This window comes from Leptopilina boulardi, unplaced genomic scaffold, assembly GCF_019393585.1.
Source record: "Leptopilina boulardi isolate dan_hultmark-lab unplaced genomic scaffold, ZJU_Lbou_2.1 LbouV2_137, whole genome shotgun sequence".
In the NCBI taxonomy this organism is placed as follows: domain Eukaryota; kingdom Metazoa; phylum Arthropoda; class Insecta; order Hymenoptera; family Figitidae; genus Leptopilina; species Leptopilina boulardi.
In genome coordinates this window covers 1,379,367-1,396,736 of record NW_026137682.1, presented here as the reverse complement: position 1 = coordinate 1,396,736, position 17,370 = coordinate 1,379,367, and the positions used below count along the sequence as shown (strand labels likewise).

Here is a 17,370-nt window from a genome sequence, read left to right as displayed (position 1 = left end):
TAATTCAGATATTTAGAAAAAACTATTTATTTGACATTTAAACAAAATTTTAACTTTTCTTAAACAAATAATCACATTTTGAAGACGGTGCATTTGGTTAAAAATTCCTGTGATGAAGATGTTAAGAATTATTTTCTGAAGAAAAAAAGTCACGATTCATATTTAAAGCGGATTGTTTTTAAACAAATTTTTAAGAAACGATACGAAGAAAATTTTGATAATATGCAAAATATATAATTATAAATAATTTTTGAAAGTTTTAAATTAAAAAAACTAATTTCTGTTTTTTCCAGCGGATATTATTAATAATATATTAATTATTTAAATGTCAATAAATATTTTTTTCTAGAGGTCTGCATTCTCGAGTATAAAAATCCTTAAGTAACAATTCTGTAATATAAAAATTCGGTTAAATTAAATTTCTGTTATAAATAGTAATTTCGAAGTAATAAAAATTTTAGAAAATTAATTTTCAAACTTATTTATGCGTCTCAAAATTTATATTTAATGAGAAAAAAAAACAATCTAATAACACCTAAAATAAGAAAAAGAAAAATTAATCAAACCTGGCAATTTCTGGACGATATCTAGAGTATCGTTTGCTATTGACAGTATTATTAGCCAGCCTGTAGCCCCTGATTCCATTAGGTGCCACTCTCACATGGCTCGACGCTTGTAATTGATCATCATTAAAATTCGGCGATTGAACAATTACAGCAGGTTGTGGTGATACTCGATAAGAATACGATCTTTCATATGGATTGATAAAGGGATTATTTTTAATTTGATGTCCAGTTGAGAGGTAATTTGAATTAGCATTATTATATACATCATCATAGGGCGATGGAGTTGTAAAGGGGAATAATTTAGGTCGAAATGTCGTTGGTATTGGATCATATTGTACCACAGAGACTGTTGATGGGGAATAACTCCTTAATGGTGATACTGTATTCACCTCAATGCTGTTACCAGACACGTCCTTTATTTCTGGTTGTCTGTGAAAATAAAACACCCACGATTATTTAAAGGATATATTATAATAATAAAAATAAGCGAAGCTCCAGTCCTTATATATATATATAAATATACTGCGTTTGCAGTTGAAAAATATAATTGCATTGCTTGGTGTTAAAATACGCATGTTGTTCGTTGTGACCTTCGTCGCGCAACCTAATACAAAAAAAAAAAAAAAAAAAAATTAATGCGTAAAAAGCTTAAGAAATTTGTGGTGATTATCGATAAATTACAGATGTAGTGTGGTCCGGATGTCGCTTAGTGCTTTAAACAGGTATGTACACTCGAGTTGTAAAATGAAAACAGAGGGGGAAGAAAAAAATTGTAAAATTTATAATGGGCTGGATAAATGTAGTCAAGCTTATGGTCATTTTCAGGATATAAGACATTTACGAACAGTAAGGAAGGCTAGTATATACTAGTTTGACCAGATAAATATAGATATATATAGAAAATAATTTATAATAAAAAAGGAATTTTGCACTTAAACTGGATTTGCACTTGTTATTTAACAGTTCATTTATAATCAATTTCACACGTATTTTTACCGTTAAAAACAGTTTCACTTGCGATAATAATTATCATATAAGAAAATGTAAATTTTTTTTTAATAATTCTTTTTAAAAAATGATTAGGAATGAAAATTTTATAATTACCTAAAGGGATTAGGTGGCCTTCGTGGCCTTACCAAAATTCCACTTTGAGGAGGTACTTTTTTTGAAATTGAAACTGCATCTTGTATTGGTCGATCTTTTCCAACGAACACCATTTTCGATCTACAAAAAAAAGGAAACATATTAAATTATATATATTCTGATTCTCTCTAATGAGAGTTTTTAATATGTATATAAAATTTTATGCGAATGATGAAAAAAAAAAAAAATGTGTGTGGCTTAACTAATTTTTTTACCGCGTGACAAATAATCATCATTTTGTATAATATATAATTAATTTATGATAAATAAATATAATATAGTAATTTAAGAAGAAAATTAATAGAACAGGAAATCCTGCAATCGCAACAAAACTTGATGTGTCGGAAGCTATATGTGAAGAATGATCAGAACAAATTGCAGTGTTGAGTGTAACGAATTGCAATGTCGATTAATATCAGGACACGAGGTCATTGCGAAATCATGGTAAAGATCATTCGCTATCATATGTGTATATACAGTCTATATGGTTACAAAATATCGAAGGTATTGTTAGGTTGGGTTCTCGCAGGAAGATTTATGTTTTGACACTGTTTTACTACCATAATTTCCTCTTATACTATGTCCTTGATTGGGTTCTTTTTCTTTTCATTAAAAATTCACAGAATATAAAATTCAATTATTCATTTTTTACTGAAATGTTATAAATTTATTTATTTAATATCAATGTCTAAATTTTAAAGTTCAAGTAAAAAATAATTCAATATCTCAATATTTTATTAATATTTAATAAAAAAATAAATAAAAAAAAAATTCAAATTATATCGTAAAAATAAAAAAATTTGAAAACAATAGAATTTTCGAATTGTTAAAAAAAATTTCTAACATACTTAAGAATTCGGAATCCTTGTTGATCAGCGATGTAATCTTTAATTCGTAAATATCCTAAAGGATCAAGCCATCCCTCTGTACCAATTACAGTACCATCCGCTAATCTTTTCTCCTTCCGATACTGTCCATTGAGTGTTTGGAATCGGAAAAATCTTTCAGGACCTTCGTCTGTTTGTATGTGATATTGCGTATTTGGAGTTAAATTCCATCCGCTTCTTTCAGCTTCGATTTCGTCTGCAGTCAAGCAGTAAACCGAAACCTAAAAAAAAATAATAATTTTTTTAATATAATTTATTAAAAAGAAAATTTAAATTAATAAAAAAATTAGTACCTTAAAAAAGATAAAATTGTTTGTACTATAATTGGAATTAAAAATATATAAATAAGGAAAAATTACATAATTTCGAACTAAAATGATTTTTTAGAGTCGAAATAAAGAGAACACTATTTATAAAGATAAAGAAAAATTTGCAATTCATTTTTATCGAGCAATTTAATATGTAAAAAAAGTTCAATGAAATAAGATTTCTCGAAACAATATTACGCAAACAAGGTACAATTTTTGTGGGCTCGGTTAAGGTGAGGCTACATAATTAGTGTCATCTTTAAAATCGTTTTGCGTTCTAGTAAACGCACCATTCACTTAATTCTACTTTTATTCCTATTGTTTCACTGCTTTAAATAAAAAAGTATGTCATATATATATATAGTTTAAAATTATTTACATTAATATCTATAAAAATTATGTAAAAAAGAAATTAAAACAAGAAAAATTGCATTCACTCTCACAGCAAAAAAAATATTTAAATTTTATTTGTGCTAAACAAAATTTTATTTGAAACAAATAAATAGTTATTTAAAATAAATTTAATTAAAGTATTATTGAAAAAAAAAAAATTCACGAATTAAATTTGCTTATTTTCTACATATCAAAGAATTGAATCCAAAGATAATTTGAATAATAATAACAGGTGAGAAAGTCATGCTTCTCTGAATTTCCTATATAAACTCATTGTTTTCCATTTTGCAATATAAAATCGTAGTTATAATTTCAGATCTAACCGAAAAAAAATCAATTTTTACATAACGTCTGCAAAATAATCGGCAAAAATCTTGACAATTAATATTCAGAATTTGTAATGTGTGTACATTCTACTTTGCAATTGAGTCGAAACGGGAGCTAACGGCGCACAACGTGGGCGCTCATGGTAATCTGGTATAAATGTGGGCGAAATCAACCTCGAAATTGTTTCTTCTGTCATCGAAGACAACCATGAAAATTCTCATGGGTCAATGACGAAAAAAAAAAAAGAAAATGAGCAACCAAACAATAATTGATTAAATTAAACGCGCGAAATAAAAATGAATTATATAAAATTTATTTTTGAAATCTTATAAGATTATTTGCATTAAATAAAAATTCTATTTTGTATTCTGAAAATAAAAGAGAAAAATTTAATTCGATTTTAACGATCCTTTATTACTAACTACAGTAACTATTATCTTTGCATTATTTTGCAAAATAATAGATTACTCAAGGCAGAGAGAGATTTCTCTTTCTTTTTGCGTACTGTGTTCATTCAGACATATAAATCTTTCAATAAAAATTATAGAGCTCTTAATTATGATGTATAGTATACATATATACTATCAAGATCTATATATATATATATATATTGAATTAAATCTTGATACAAAATCAAAAATGATTTATTGATCACGAAGAATCCTTTTGTCATTTCAATGACTTTATTAACGACAGGATAGAGTTCATTGCATCTATATACTGACAATTATGTGCAATGAGATTGAGGTATTGGAGGATTTTTATTTGAAACTCGATTTATCAGTTCCGTTCCGCGTGATTTCATTTATATCTCGCTGTATTAGTCAGTTCATTTAATTCAAGACGGAAATATAAACAATTGCTTTCATTTCAGACATTCGTTAAATTCTTGTTCTTATTTGAATATATTTGCAAATAAAAATTTTAAATTTTGCCTTAATAATATATAAATAATATTATAATTGCAATAAAAATTTATTTTATTCACGTAGAGAAATTAATTAGCCAAATATAATATACCTATATTAAAAATATACTTTTTTCTCAAAGCTATAAATAACTATATTATTTATTTGTTTCAAATAAATTTTTTGTTTATTGATTAATATTTCATAAAATGAAAAAATTTAATTTGAATTCTACAAAAAAAATTTTCAAGTTGAATTTTTCTCTCTTGAGAAAAGTAAAAAAAAAATGTACTATCAATTTAAAAAAAAAGAAATTGTATTTAGATATCACTCAATATCCGTCGGAAAATAAAAGATTGTTTACAAGTTCCTTCTTAATAGAAATTAGAAAGTTTAAAAATACAATAGTTAAACAGATTTTGACAGTATCTTTTATTTCAACTAACTTTCAAAATTTCTTCCTAAGCTGTTTTTCTTCAATTGTTAACAAGGTATATCTAAAATTATGCATCCTCATTCTTTTTTCATCATGCTCATATTAAATATATATTTTAAACAACTAAGAGAATATTTTTTAAAATACACAAATTTTCAACATGATTAAAATTATAATGTATGAATGTATAAATATTTTCAACAAATTCAAAAACAAACAAAAAATTATTGTCTTTATTACATTAGCAAAAAAAAAAAAAGAAGTCTGGATAGCAAAATTTCCAAACAATATGGAGAAAAATATCTATTATAAAGTTATAGTGAAATTAATCTGTTGAAGAATTCTATTGTTATAGGTATTATGAGAAAAAAAAAACAAAATTAAAAGAATTTGAAAGTGAATACTTTTACTTAGCAGTTCCACTAATAATGGAGAGCATGAATTTTTCATAAAAATCAAAGGTTAGAATTTTCATTGTACAGATTTTATTAGAATTACTTTATAGTAGGGATGGAAAAGTCGACTTCGACTTTAGTCGAAAGTCGACTTTCGATACTAAAAAGTCGACTTTTCGCGGTCGACTTTGATTCGGTCGAAGTCGATGAAAGTCGATCTTCGTCGGTCGACTTCTCGACTTTCTGTCAACATGAAAAACAACTGACACGTGATAAACACGCATGACGAAACTGTGGACTAACGGTTTTCGGGACGTTATATATTATTTTTCGTACATTGTGTTGCACGACATTATTTTTAATTAAATATTAAGCACATGGGTCCTAGTGCTGTTTGGATTTATTTTTCAAAAATTGGTGACGGCAGTAAAGTGCAGTGTACAGAATGTAAAAAGGAAATGTGTTTTAATAAGAATATTTAAATAATATTTAATAACAATAATTTCGATTGAATTATAATTATAATTAGATGATAAAGAATAATTTTAATATTTTAAAATAGAATGTTTTTACCATTAATGTAGAAATATAATCAATTACATTAAAAATGTTTATTCTGGATTTTTCCTTTCATAGTTAAGTATTACTTATTGTAATATAATTAAATTTAAGTTCATCAAATTAGATTTTTCTTAAAAAAATAATTCAGAGATAATTATTAATAAGTTATAAATGAATATTCTTAAAATAAATATGATTTCAAAAAAAGTCGATAAAAAGTCGACTTTTTTTACAAAGTCGACTTCGGTCGACTTTAAAAAGTCAAAAGACTTAAAGTCGATTGTAAAGTCGAAAGTCGACTTTTCGTTTCCCCTTTCCATCCCTACTTTATAGACGAATTTTCATTTTTTGAATTATTATATGACAGAATTTATTATTCAATGAATTTTTACATTACAGAATTTTATAGGTATCGAATTATTATTTGGCAAAATTTTTATTTCACACTGGAAAAAATGTTGCCGAGAAATTCAACTACCATTGGGTAGTTGACTAGAAAGTAGTTAAAATAACTTCTTTTTTAGTTAATCTAATCATGTTCATGTAGTTAATGTAACTATTTTTAAGAAGTTAATAAGTAATAGTTGATTTTACGTAAATATGTAGTTAAAGAACAACTATAGGTCGGTAGTAAAATTAACTTTCTTAAGGTAGTAAAAACAAGTGGAATTGTAGTCAACTCAAAATTTGAAGAGTAGTAAATCCAACTACTATTCACCAGTTATATGAAATGTAGTAAAAGGAATTATTTTCTTTAATTAATATAACTGCTTTTTGAGTAGTCAATTTTTTATTAATTTCTATGATTTTATAGGCTTCAATAAAATTCTCGTTGTAGAATTAACAAGTCGTCTGTAATTAAAACTACTACTTTAAGTAGTAGATTTTTACTATTTTAATTAATTCGATAAACTTAAAGAAGATTTTTGATGTAGAATTTACAAATCGTTTCCAGTTCACAGAAAAAACTTGGACTCATTTTTGTTGCAACTCATTTTCTTTTGGGTATCGAAATGAGTATGGGACAAACTTCATGTTATTCAAAATGATATTGGCTGGAATTTCAGATTTCTAAGTTGGCATCATAAGCAGAGTAATTTTGTATTTCAATTATTGTTTCTAATATTTCAACAACACCAGAAAGATTATTTTGACCAGTACGAATATTTAGAAGTTTTTAAATAAAAATTATTTATTATTATTTACGTAGATAATAATTAATTTCATAAGTTTTTAAATTTACCGCTATTATTTAAGTTGGCAGTACCGTTCCTGTTGTCAAAACACATGTTTTCATTTTTCTAACCTAAAAACATATTTCCTTTATTATTTTATTACGCGATTACAAGCAATTTTTAATCAAATATATTAAGTCTAGCGTGTTATTTACTTCTTTGTAATTATTATATTTCATGTTTTTGTGCAAAATTATTCGTTATTTCACAATATTTTTCCATTTTTCTTTTTCTCAAAATGAAACTTGCCTGTTTCATTTTGATACTTTTACCTTAGAACTCGAAATGAGACAACCAGTTTCATTTTTGTTGCGAATCAAATTGAGTATAGAATCTATACTCAATTTGACTTCAGGTTTTTTCTGTGTTAAAACTACTACTTTAAGTAGTAGATTTTACTACTCAAAGTGGTACAATAGGCTTTAAGAATATTTTTGTTGTAGAATTAACAAATCCTTTGTGATTAAAACTACTACTTTAAGAAGTAGATTTTACTGCACTATGTAATTAAACAATTTATAATATAATTAAAAGATGAAAAATTGACAAGTCAAAACTTAAAAAGGATAGTTATAGCAACACTGAGAAAAAAGGTTTGAGCTGACAACCAAATATTTCATTCAATATATGTGCAACTAAAATTTTTTGGTTGACACAACTAAACTTTAGTTGACAACAACCAAAGTTTGGTTGAGACTACCAAATTCTTTTTCATTTTCTTATTTAGTCGTCTGAAACAAACTTTGGTTGTTGTCAACTAAAGTTTAGTTGTGTCAACTAAAAAATTTTAGTTGCACATATATTGAATGAAATATTTGGTTGTCAGCTCAAACCTTTTTTCTCAGTGAACTAATAAAAGTAGTAAAAATGACTACTTTAAATAGTTAAATTACCAATTGGACAAGCAGAAAGTACACTGAGAAAACTGTTTGGTATCATCTACTGAAGTTTGGTTCTCCAAACCAAATTTTTTATTTGATATATATGCAACTAATCCGTTTGGTTCGGGCTACTAAATTTTTTCGTTGAATCATTTTGTTCGGTTTACCAAATTTTTTGTTTTGCACAACTAACTTATTGTTTTTAAGCAAACAAAAAATTTAGTTAAATGAAAAAAATTTTTTTCTTTTCTCAACCAATTTTGTTATCCTCTTTTATTCTTTTCGCTTTATATTACCTACCACCCTATGTCTACTTAAATTAATTTCTATTGCGGAAAAACATAACACTGCAAATCAAGAACGCTGACCACTACACTAAGAATCCTAGTGACAATGTGAGTGTAAATTATTTTCATAAAGTATACAGGCTGGAGAAAAACTTCCGTTCTTTTAACAAGCTTTATTCTCTCTGTTCGATATGCATCACTACACACACTTTTTTACCGAATTTCTGAAACACATGAAAATCCCGAAAACACTTGAATAAAACTGGACGACACGAAGAGCGAAGCATGGTTAACGTGTGACATATTTACGAGAACAGCGCATGCGCAATTGAGCATTCAGACGGTTTGGTTTGGAGAACCAAATTATTCAGTTAACAGACGCAAAAGCTTGAACGAAATTTTTGGTACAGCCAACTAAATTTCTCGATTGATTGCTTCTTTCGTTACTGTTATGTCAACTAAATTTTTCTAATCTTAACTAAAAGTGCTCCACCAAATTATTTTAACATTACATTATTATTTTTCTCAGTGTAGTCTTCGAGTAGTTTGTAGACTGTCATAGCGAGCGTTAGGGTCGAGGGTTCAATTCCCGTCGGTTAGAAATTTTCTCTGTTAGGTACATAATCGTTAGGGCATAAAATAAGCGTCAGTATATGAGAGAGGATGAAAAAGTCAATTCTACTGATAATAAACAATTATAAATAAACAATAATTTTATTTTCCTATTTTAAGTAGTAAAATCTACTACTTAAAGTAGTAGTTTTAATTGCAAAAGATTTATTAATTCTAAAAAAAAATGTTCTTAAAGCCTATTAAACCACTTTAAGTAATAAAATCTACTACTTACATCTTGAGTTGTTTTAACATTTTTAAATTGAGTTAATACAATCACAAAATGTCATTCTACCAATTACATTTTTAATTCGTTTAACTATTTTTATATATAGTTAATAGAACCGTTTAAATTCAGTTGAGGACCTATTGTACTACTCAGAGTAGTTAAAAAGTAGTAAAACCTACTAGTTTTTTTCAGTGCAGTGAATTTCTCTTCACCGAACTTTTTATTTAAAAATTTTCAAATTTAACCAAATTTAAATTTAGCAGAATTCTTATTTAATCGAATTTAATGTAATTCGTATTTTTAAATGTCAAAATTTTCAATTCACTGAATATTCATTTGTCTAAATTTTTATTTTTAATGAATTGTTATTTGATAGAATTCTTGAAATGACGCGATTTTTAAAATTGACCAATTCCCAACCAAAAATTTCAGTATTATACCAGAGTTGACTACTGGCGCAGTACTGGTTCAGTATTGGCTGCCGAGGCTGGTCAGTCTGTACTGAACCAGTACTGGTATTTTCATTGTATCAGTACTGGTACAGTACCACCCTCACAGTACTGGCTAACCAGTACTGAGCCGATATTGAGCCAGTACTGGCTCAAATAGATTTTCTTTTTGATTAATACTAGTTTACAAAAAGTTCTAGAGTGAACCCAATGATTCTTTTTGTTTAAATATTTTGTTCATCAAAATTTTTTCAACTTGATTTTCTTTTTCAAAATTAAAATGTACTTTATTTTGCTTTTCTGTGGGTAAAATTATTTAAACAAAAATTTTCCTGAGACCAAGTCTAAAATATTTTGCAAGATTTTCTGTTTGTTTTCAAATATATGCAATAAACCAAACAAAATTTTAACAGATCAAACTAAAAATAAATAAATTATATAATAATAAAATGCTTGTTTGTTTATAAAAAATTAATATTTTTCAAAATAAAATTTATAATATAAATTTAATTTAAAAAATTAAATACAATCGCAAGTAAAATTGCACAAATGTTATATTATCAATAATATAAAATATATATAATTAACCTTTCTTAATAGAAATTATAAAAAATAGTTAAACCTACAAACTTATATATTTCAATGGTCAATAAAATTATTGTAATTTGTTTCTGAATGTTATTCTTCAGTTTTTTTCCAAAAGTGAATTATAAACAAAAATTTAATGTTAATTTAAAAAGTAATTCAGATAATTTTTTTAATAATTACCTAATTTCAGGAATTTAGTATATTCATTATTTATTAAATCATTATATTTGTGATGAGTTAATTTGTAAACTAATTTTGTTTTATGTAAATTGAATTGAATTCAATGTTAATTTATTTATATTTGATATAATAATTAATATTAATTAAAGTGGATAATAAAATAATTAAATAGTTAATTGCATAATTATATACATTATAATTATTTCATAAACATTTTTATTTTTACTGAACTGTATTTTAGATTATAAAAACTTTGGTTTTATAATAAACATATTTTTATATTTATTTTTTGATTATTTAAATAATAATTTGCAATATATATTATAAGATGGAATGAAAATTCTTGCGGTGTTTTCGATTTTATATAATATAATATTAATTAGTTAGTTGACTAATTTAATTAATATTTAATTTGTCTTGGGTTACTAAAAATTTCAGACACTTTTTCCTAAGTATACCAAGAAAGTATTACCTGGAGTGAAACTTATCTCTGTTACAGTTAAAGCTTTCTTTTCGTATACAATACATTACAAAACTGCCAGCACTCGGCCAGTACTGAACCAGTAGTGGTTACCAATACTGGTGCCAACTCTGGCAGCCAATACTGGGAAAATGTTATCATCCCAAAGTTACGCCAACTCTGGCGCCAATACTGGGTGCCAGTACTGCGCCAACACTTGTCAGTACTGCGCCAGTACTGCGCCATTAGTAAATTTTTGATTGGGTTATGATTTACTTGATAATTTCTGGTTAATATTTCAAAAATTACTTTTAAATTTTTCTGACGATTGTTTTTTTGGTTATTTACAATTTCGGATAAATTAAAATTCGCGACGTTTTAAGAATTCTAGAATTTAAAAATTTAAATTCTATAAATTTTGTTGTGAATAAGAATTTTGTCAATTTAAATTTTGAGTAAATTAGAATTCTTTTAAATAAAAAATTGTGTCAAGAGAAATGAAGTAAAATCAAAGTTCTGCCAAACAAAAATTTGGTATCTAAAAAAATCGTTGAGAAAGAAATTCTGTCAAATGTTAAAATTAACTATAATAATTTCCGTATTCATTCATTCATTCCGTCTGTCCACACTTGAAGTTAGTCGTATATTGTTCCTTTTGTTTTTCTAAAATTGACAGATTCTTGATTTCGTAATATTTTATGGTTAACGCGACGGATATTTTTATTCATCGTCATTAATTAAGTCATATACTAAGTATCAGTTTAAAGTAAAAAAAAATACTGTTCATTGTGTGCTGCACCAGTATATTTCCTACTTGGTATTTATAGAAAAAAAAGTTTCAATTATAATATAATTTTTATTATTATTTATAAATTTATTATATTATATATACATTTTTTTAAATATAATGATTATTACAGATAATTAGAACATTTTAACTTATAATTATTATTTCTTTCATTATTTTTCCATTATTCATTATTATTTATTATATATTATTATTCATAAATTCATTATTATTAATTTGTTTTTATTATTAATTAATAAATTGTTATATTTTTTATCTGTAAACAATATAAAAATAGTTTGCTTTTTTAAAAAATTCTCAATTTGATTTTAATTTTTAATTTAATTTTCTTTTTGATTACATAATTTTTTAATATTTATTAATTATCAATTAATTAAATTTTTTGAAAAAAAACATAAATTTAAAATTTTCATTTGCAACGAAATATTTATAGAAAATACAAAAAAATATTTAGCAAAACTAATTTTTTGTAATTTCAAAAATTATAAAAAATCATCTAACATTGACTTTATAAAAAATATTTATTTCTAAAATTTTAATATTTATATTCTAAAATTTTTACTTAAAAATCTTATTTTTTTACTATCAATTCACAAAAAAATGATCTTACTCGTTATATATACATTCTGTCAATAAGAAAATCCATTCGTCAGTAATATCTTTTATCCCAACAATCTCTGCCTTTTCGTATACAGTATACATAAGTGACAAAGAATATTTTAATCATAATTGACACAACATAATTAATTTTTCTCGGCATTTCAAGTGGCGGCGGTTATGTTGGTGAAACTAGAATTGATTTATCAACATTTACACCGCAAATTGTAACTATTGGTTTTAATTTATGTTTTTCTTATCATCACTTTTTCGATAGGTTTTTTCTTGGGTTTTCATTGTTGTTACCGTCAACAATCGAACTAATAGTTTTACAAGTTTATTAAATTTAAAAATTAACTTAGCTAAATTATTTTTGCTGTATTAACTAATTATGAGCTGACTTAACTAAAAAATCACTATTTATATAACATGAAACTCATTTTTTTCTGTGTAAAAATAAATGATAACGTGAAAATTAGAAATATATCTATTATTAATTTATTACTCCACTGATGCAGAATTATTATTATTATTATTAATATTATTATTATTTTAAAAAAACCATTGCAATGACAGTTGGACGCGCGCTTGCGCGCGTGTAATTTTGCTAGTTCGTCTAATAAATTTAATTTTATCTAATAAAATTCTTTAAAAGGAAAATTTTAACTAATGATTTTTTGTGGGATAATCATATGCGTTCCGTAATAATTTTATTTTAGCCTTCTCAGTATTTTTAAATGAACAAACTATTTTATTACAAATCACTCAGAAAAAAGATATGTTTGAACCAAATGTATCATTTTTTTATATTTACCGAATTTTTTGGTTAGTTCTCAAATAATAATTATTTGATACAAATGAATATTTATTTGATATAATAGTCAAGTAATCGATTATTTGAATCAAATAAATTTTTGTTTAGTTTGTCTTATGAAAATTCGATTTTTGTTAAATAATAATTCGAAAAAATTAAAATTCGTCAAAAAGTAAATTCTAAGTAATAAAATTTTGATAAATGAAAATTCAAAGTTTAAGAATAAAAAGAATGGGAAATATTCTTAAATAGGCGACAAGAAAATTTAGAATTCGAAAAAAATTCGTTTGAAGAAACCAAATTTTGGTTAAATCAACAAAATAAATGCATTGATATACAGTTAACCAAACATTTGGTTGCATAAACCAAACGTTTATTTAGCTCAATCAAATTTTTTCTTTGTTCAAAAAATTTATTAAAATTTTGTTTGAACTAACCAAAAAATTGGGTAACTAAATAAAAAAAAATGGTACATTTGGTTCAAACATATATCTTTTTCCTGAGTATGATATATATATATATATATATATATATAGTGAATTTATTTATTGTTGACGAAATTTCATTGACAAAATAAGGATCAAGTCATAAAGAATGTAAGACACGTAAGGATTAAATAAGAGGGTTCTTCGTGTGCGCGTGGGATTGGGAAAGTATGAAGTCGGCCTCTCGAGTCCATATTAAGAGATCCGATATCACCGATACTTGGTTGGTCCAGTGTGAGGTATATTCTCAACGATGTAATACACGAGTATAAAGATTTCTTTTTATATGTGTTGTGTGCATTTCGTACGCGTGCTCACACTCGCATATAGTATGACAGACTAGCAAAAACGTCTTTCATTTTATACGGATATATCAGTTCTATATTTCGCGAGATATTGGGTCTGAGAGTAGGCGGACAAGTAGGTACTTTGAACCTTTTATAATTTACATTGAAGCAAAACTAGTTTTGTTGATCGCTTGGGAACTCGACGAGCCATAAGTGACGACAAAGGCGCCAGCTGATTTATAGCATTTTTAATGAGAGGGCAAAATAAGCCGCAATCAAATGTGAAACTTGACAAATTTACCTTATAGTGTTTGTTAATTAATGAAATATATTTCATTACTATATTTAATAACAAATCATTAATGACCCACAATACACTTATATTTTGTAATGAATTCACAAAAAAAATTAAATGAATAAAAAAGAATTGCTTACAGATGCTAATTGATGTTTGCTATTGGATCTATCAAAATTAGTAACCACAGCTAAATTTCTTGCTTTATGTCAACGAAAAAGTTTGCTGTGATAAATAATATTAGTCTTAAATTTTAAATTTTTTCGGTCACAGCAAACAGCAAACAAATAGTTCGCTACCATAGTAATCTTTATCTATGCAGTTTATGCGATTAATCCGTAACTTACTCTCTAAATCTGAATTAGTAAAAATGTTTACTAATTTAAATTTAGTGACTCACTTTTTGCTTCTGAATTAGTAAAATTTAACTAATTCTAAAGCAAAAAGTGAGTCACTAATTTAAATTAGTAAACATTTTTACTAATAAAGATTTAGAGAGTAGATGAGTATCCCCTAGAAATCATTGACGCATAGAAAAAGTTTGCTGTCGCAGCGAACTATTTTCTGTCACAGCAAATTACATTAACTAATATAGGGACAGCGAACATATTTGCTGCAGTGTCAAAAAAGTTTGCTGTGACCAAAAAATTTTTAAAAATTAAGACTGATATTGTTTTAAATACCAAATTTTACAACATTCATTTAGAGATATTGGTTTTTAGAAATTTTTTTGTAACGTAGGTAAAAAAAAATTATTTTAGATAATATTTCTCTATCAGCGGATGAAGTAATAAAATATATATAAATCTTAAAAAATATCAAGAAGTTAAGAGAGAAAAAGGAAAGAAAAATTCCAAAGATTTATCTCAATCATAATGGGAGTTCTCTTCCTGATTAAAATTTTACTTGTTGATTACGCATTTCTATTATAATAAAATTATTTCAGAGTTTATTCAATTTCAAGAAATGAAATAATTCCCAGAATATCCGATTAGAATCGGTTTTGATTCTAACATGTTACTCGTGGGATTTAAAATTTTTTGTATTCAATTTCACTTTCATATATATATGTGCGCGCGGCATATAGCTTATACTTAAATTAACGCATCAGAGAAAATCTGTTGGCATAATAGTATGCAACTCATATATATATGATATAGCTGTATAAAAGCGCTTATATGGAGAAATTCCATACTTGTTTTAAAGAAATTCAAATCGGTTTTAGTAGATTGGAGCAGCAAAATTGGCATAACCAGTTTCAGTGTCATTATACGTTCACTTAAACTCTATACGAATCTATAAATATAAATATTACTTCAATAAAATTCAACATGAATATGCGCTTACTATACATATATAGTTAAATGTCGACGGGATATTTAACCCTGAACTTCGCAACAACTTTATCGTTAAGCTTCATTCTTTATAAAACCCTTATAAATATTTCTTTTTGTGCATTAAATTATAAGTTTTAAAAAGACAAATTTCAAATATTTTAACATTTTATATCAAAATATTTAAAAATTAAAGGAAAAATTTTATAAATATGTATAATGAGCAAATAAAATAGATTTAATAAAGAAACTTTATGTATAGTCTTTCAGTGAAAAAGGAAGACTATTGGGTCAGACACAGACTCTAGAAAATATTTTCAGGGATTAGAGCAAGTAGAAACGGTCTAGATTTAGTCAGACAGAATAGATAAATTGGGAAATTTTTTTTAACATAAATTCTTTTTTTTTTTAACGCAACAAAAAAATTATAAAATTTAATATAAATTAGATTTTAGAACACATTTCAGGAACAAATGATCAAAATCAAAATCTTTCGTTAAATAATAATTTTTTGTAACATTTTGATTTTTTTTTTCATACAGTTCAGAAAAAATTCGCAATTTTTATTCAATTTTTATAAACAATATATATAGTATTTTATTTTATTTTACTCATTGAAACATATCCTTTACAATCTTAACTTTTTCAATGTTGTTAAAAAATTATTTAATAAGAAAAATTTTATTTGTTTATAGTGAAGAAAATATTTTTAATAGCATGGAAAAAATTACAATAATAGAGTATTTTTCAAGTCGAGTAAAATATGTTATTTTTAATATTTTTTTAATATAAACAATTATTATTTAAATTAGATTAAAATTGCTATTTTTGTCTGAGATTTGAATATGACAAAAAATCAAAATGTTAAGAAAAATAATTATTTAATGCAAGATTTCGATTTAACATCAATTTTCCTGAAAAATGTAATAATTAAATATCTTTCAAAATTGTTCATTTATATTATATTTTAGTTTGCGTTAAAAATAAATTTAAAAATAATTTTTTAATTTTCATGTTATGTTATGGTTACAATCCTCCTTAAACCAATCATAATTTTTTTTTTTTTAATAATTTCTGATTGGTTAATTTAAAAAATTATTTAAATTCTGACATATATGAAGATTCAATTAAATTGAAATTCTAAATAATAATAATAATAAAAATAATAATAAAAAATAATACAGCAATAATAATTTATTATTAATAACAATTAAAACGACGCAATTTAATTTATAATAAAAAGAAAATAAACAAAAGAATAAATAAAACTTCGACCCTGATGTGACAATGGGAGGAAAAGTTTTGAATTGGTTGTTTGTTTTAAAAAGCATGCGTTCAAATTGACTCATTATTATTATTATCAGTCAAATTACTGCCAATCTTGATCTATTGTTCTATAGCCTCTGTTGAGTTTCACTTTCACATTTAGCGGAAGCGCATTTCTTTCGTCCGCACACGTATTTCAGTCTGCCAAGCATATAATCGTGACTTGACAAAACGACTGACAAAATACAAGAGATAAAAAACAACAACAACAAAAAAAAACTAATGTTTTAGGACTCTCAAAATGACAGACATATAATATCGTGTAATGTGTCACCATTTTTGTTGTGCCTCTCTTCTCTAAATACGGATCCCAAGCACTGGGCGCGATCAATCTTAAAAAGGAGTGCAGAATACATATATATATATACAAGTCGTTTGTACGCACCAACTTGTCCGAATTCTGAGAAACGTAATCTGTACGAAACATGTACCCAAAAAAAGAAAATTGCATTTATTTTATATATATAGGTATATATTTTAAGCGAGTTATATTCTGTCACATTGAAATTCCAATGGGATTGGACCAGAGCAAAAAATTTATACGAATATCGAAAGTATATAGGTGTATAAAAAAATTGC

At 25.4% G+C, this 17,370-nt stretch overlaps 1 protein-coding gene across 2 annotated transcripts in view; it reads right to left on the bottom strand.

The window, feature by feature from the left end:
• Positions 1-17,370, bottom strand: part of LOC127291480 (uncharacterized) — a 53,505-nt gene that overhangs the window by 4,415 nt on the left and 31,720 nt on the right. For both annotated transcript variants that reach the window (XM_051320651.1, XM_051320650.1), the window contains exons 2-4: positions 2,558-2,817; positions 1,671-1,790; positions 567-995 (exon numbers count right to left, since the gene is read on the bottom strand). In XM_051320651.1, the coding sequence (XP_051176608.1) occupies positions 567-995; positions 1,671-1,790; positions 2,558-2,817 (809 nt within the window). The remainder of the gene's footprint in view (positions 1-566; positions 996-1,670; positions 1,791-2,557; positions 2,818-17,370) is intronic.